The sequence below is a fragment of the Buceros rhinoceros genome, unplaced genomic scaffold, assembly GCF_000710305.1.
Source record: "Buceros rhinoceros silvestris isolate BGI_N320 unplaced genomic scaffold, ASM71030v1 scaffold5104, whole genome shotgun sequence".
NCBI lineage: Eukaryota > Metazoa > Chordata > Aves > Bucerotiformes > Bucerotidae > Buceros > Buceros rhinoceros.
Window position 1 is genome coordinate 106,915 of NW_010409910.1, and position 1,436 is coordinate 108,350.

The window sequence follows — 1,436 nt, forward strand, 5'->3', positions numbered from 1 at the left end:
CCTGCTGGATGACTTCATTTGCTTTACTTTCCAATGTCCGTACCTCTGCCTCAGCTGGCTTTAGGATGCGGCTTTGTGCGATAGGTCTCTTGCTTTTCCTTTTCCCTCACTGTAGCATTGTAATGCAGAGGCAATTTAAACAACCATCATGAAACAATTTTCTAAGCCTTTCCCCCACCCATTTCCTACCTCAACTGTTTGGGAAGGGAGGTGAGTCAGTCATTCAGGGGGCAATTCCCCAAGCAGAATGAGCTGTCAGCTACACTGAGCAGCTCAGTTTTCACCTCTGGTGCGGGGTGGGAAGGCTCCCAGGGTGATGACTAGCTGGACACACCCCGAGGTCGTATTTTTGGTATTACCCAGGCAGCTGTCAGCCTGAGCTCCTAAGTAGCAGTCTTGAAATTTTCCCCCAAACCACTGTGCTCACCAACTGCCCTTTTGTCTTGGGATTTTGTCTCCTTTTTGACCCGGTGGGAACACAAACATCTTACTAGAAAGTCAGCGGACCTTATGCTTATCGCTCACTCTTAATTTGCACACTGAGTTCCCTATCCCTTCTCCTTGCTCTCATTCCCCAGATCTTTCCTGCTTTGATACATGAGAAAATACAGCGCTCTATTTTCTGCTCCATCATTTTGCTTCCCTTGCTCCCTCCTAAAGTTCAGTTTCGCAAGTGTTTGCAGCTTTGCAGGTAATCAGAAGCTGTGGGATGAGGTTTTTTTCTTCCTCCCCAACCTGCAATGGTACTGATGGGACAAAGACTTGGGGAGGCGTAGGGTGATAAACCAGCTGCTTCACTGGGACATTTGGCCAATGATACTCTTAACTCTGGCTAACCGGAGCTTGCTTGAGTAAAGACATCAGGCCTGGGTCTTGTTCTGCTGGCAGAGGAGATGGGTCCCTGCACTGTGCCCAGGAGGGCTGGCAATGGGCAAGGAGCAGGATGTTTGAGTACCAGATATAGAAGAGCAACTTGAGCCTCCTAAAACTTGTCTGGAGAGGTTCTCAGAATCCCCCAAGGAATGTGGCTTCACAATGTGAGGAGAAGTTTCAGGAGGCTGCTGAGTCCCCCTTGACTGTCACCCAGCTCACCCTCCCTCTGCACTGGTGCCGTTGAAGGTATGGGGTGCAAGGTGGTGGTGACCAGGGCCAGAGGGTCTCACCTGCCCTGTGCCCTTGCAGCGAGAGTTGTGCAGTTTTGGGGTGTTGCAGCCAGTGAAAGAGGTATGGTTCAGTTAAAGACATACCCTTTCCCTTCTTGTCCCCTTGCATCATCCCCCCATCCCTCCCTCCCTCTCTCACCCTTCCCTTCTCTTTTGTTTGTCTCCTTCCCTTGTTTTCACCCATTCACTGTCAGGAAGGGCCGCGTCCGAAGGGCCAGTTCAGCGCAGCGTGGCAGCGACAGAGACTGGCACCGCCGGCAGCTGCAACAGTGA

The 1,436-nt window shown here is 51.4% G+C and overlaps 1 protein-coding gene across 1 annotated transcript in view; it reads left to right on the forward strand.

Annotated features, from left to right (window-relative positions):
* The window catches only part of NTRK3 (neurotrophic tyrosine kinase, receptor, type 3), a gene marked incomplete at its 5' end in the record, with an annotated part of 96,776 nt that overhangs the window by 74,735 nt on the left and 20,605 nt on the right, over window positions 1–1,436 (forward strand). Inside the window, one exon of the mRNA XM_010135387.1 lies at window positions 1,358–1,432. Coding sequence (XP_010133689.1) covers window positions 1,358–1,432 — 75 coding nt within the window. The remainder of the gene's footprint in view (window positions 1–1,357; window positions 1,433–1,436) is intronic.